Raw genomic sequence first — 1999 nt, 5'->3', positions numbered from 1 at the left:
TACCTGAACAAACAAAAAGTGACCCTATAAAACCACAAGTTTCTAAAATGGACCTGGATTCAAACAAAATAATCCACCTGAGAAAGACCATAAAGCAGTTTGCAACAGTGGAGTGGTTTTTAAGATATAACAGGCACATGGCAGCTGATCCAGAGGCCTTCAAGTTCACAATGTTCATAAACCATAAACTTCCACAGTGCCGTAGAATAATGAAATTTTGTCTTTCAAAGAATAGTCACCATAAAGTACCTTCAACACAATAGTTCCAAGATTTTGTTCAATTTTAAAACGAAAGTTGGACTCTCTTCGCAAGCAAATTGACTCGACAAAAGGTACCAAACAAATAAACATTAACTCTATGACCCCTCAAGTTTGTAAATGGACCTCGATTCCAGTAACAGACCACAAGAGAAAACTATAACATCAAGGTACGGCAGTTTTTTGAGAAACATCAGAGTGGTTTTACTATAACATCAAGGTACGGCAGTTTTTTGAGAAACATCAGAGTGGTTTTTGTAAGATGTAACAGTCATGTACCAGCTGATGCAGTGGCTTCAAAATTCATATTGTTCAAAAAGCTTCATGTAGAAAAAGTACATTCTGCCATTCAAAGAATAGTCACCGAAAGCATCTTCAACACTACACGAGCACAAAGAGCATTATAAATAGACCAATATGGGTAATTTCATTATTCAATATCCATATATGAGCTACGAAGAATTATATGGGCAAAAGAGTGAAAAGTAATGAACGAATAGAAGCTAAGTCACTGAGCAATATGTCACCTGGAGCCAGGCTAAGCGATAAATATAAAAGGACGGTCAAGAAATCCATAACAGAAACAGTAATGTTCTGCAAACTTCCAGAAACTAGAATCTCATGCTAGAAAACTGATGAAAGCATAATCATAACAATATAATGATCTATCTTACCACAGTACACCAGCCTTCAGAAGGGCATTTTGAATTTCAGACGAGATAGAAAGGTGAGCAATGGTCTGCAGGGCAGCATCAATAGCAGCAGGAACAAGCTCAAGTTCAGTGCAATGAACAATGTCATCAACTAATCCTGAAAATTCGAGCATCTCAGTTCTCGCACTTTCAAACTGACTCAAAACTGAAAAAGTTCGCATTATGCTAGCAACAATAGTAGCGTACGGTTCAGTGGCAGGAGTTGTTGGTTGGACCACACACATGCAACGGGAAAGGAGTGTTGCAAGAAGAGGTATTCCACCATCTCTCACAAGCTCTTCACCATTGAATGGTGAAGACTCGCACCTGAAAGTTAAATATGTGGAAATAGCATAAGCAAAAGTACATTCACAAAGTACTTATCTAAAGAGGAATGATATGGAAATTAAAGGCAGATGATGAATTTACGTCAACCAAACAAGCTCCGAGGATGCAACTAGAAGATGTGCTCGATCAGAGGAAAGAAAATTGTTATCATCCTTGTCCACTGTAATGGCACTTAAGAGCATAGGATATCCAGCATATTTGAATGGCATCAATACATTCCCATATCGCCTACATAGAATACACTGGCCCTTTAAGAGAAGCAACAACCTCCAAGTCTGGGGACCTTGCAATCCTTGCATGGTCACCTAAGGAAGAGGAATAAGAAAGCAGTAGATCACTAAAAAGAAAATATGAAACATGGAACTCAAATATGAAGAAATACAACCAATTAAAGAGGATTGCATTCCGGCCAAAGACATGCCTCATAAAAACCCTCATACATAGGGTTCAACTTAGGAATTTTGACAAACTTTGCTGATCATATTCCAAGAAGTTTACTGATTGCAGAATGAAATATTAGATGGAGGCAACAAAACCAAATGGAAACATATGTAAGTAGACCAAACCTCATAGGAAAGCCCTATGATTTACATTTTCACTCTTCCGCAAAAGCCACTAAATTTATATTATTTAAATTTATTTCTTGGTCCACACCTTAAATTGAGGTAGTATCATATCTAAGAATTAAATATATATATATA

At 37.1% G+C, this 1999-nt stretch overlaps 1 protein-coding gene across 2 annotated transcripts in view; it reads right to left on the bottom strand.

Annotated features, from left to right (window-relative positions):
* Window positions 1-882: 882 nt before the first annotated feature.
* The window catches only part of LOC110011390 (dnaJ homolog subfamily C GRV2-like), a 2192-nt gene continuing 1075 nt past the window's right edge, over window positions 883-1999 (bottom strand). For both annotated transcript variants that reach the window (XM_020691442.1, XM_020691443.1), the window contains 2 exons: window positions 1380-1603; window positions 883-1277 (listed from right to left, as the gene is read on the bottom strand). In XM_020691442.1, coding sequence (XP_020547101.1) covers window positions 929-1277; window positions 1380-1603 — 573 coding nt within the window. In that variant the 3' untranslated portion in view covers window positions 883-928. The remainder of the gene's footprint in view (window positions 1278-1379; window positions 1604-1999) is intronic.

This window comes from Sesamum indicum, unplaced genomic scaffold, assembly GCF_000512975.1.
Source record: "Sesamum indicum cultivar Zhongzhi No. 13 unplaced genomic scaffold, S_indicum_v1.0 scaffold00216, whole genome shotgun sequence".
Taxonomy (NCBI): Eukaryota; Viridiplantae; Streptophyta; class Magnoliopsida; order Lamiales; family Pedaliaceae; genus Sesamum; species Sesamum indicum.
This window is presented reverse-complemented; position numbering and strand designations above follow the sequence as displayed.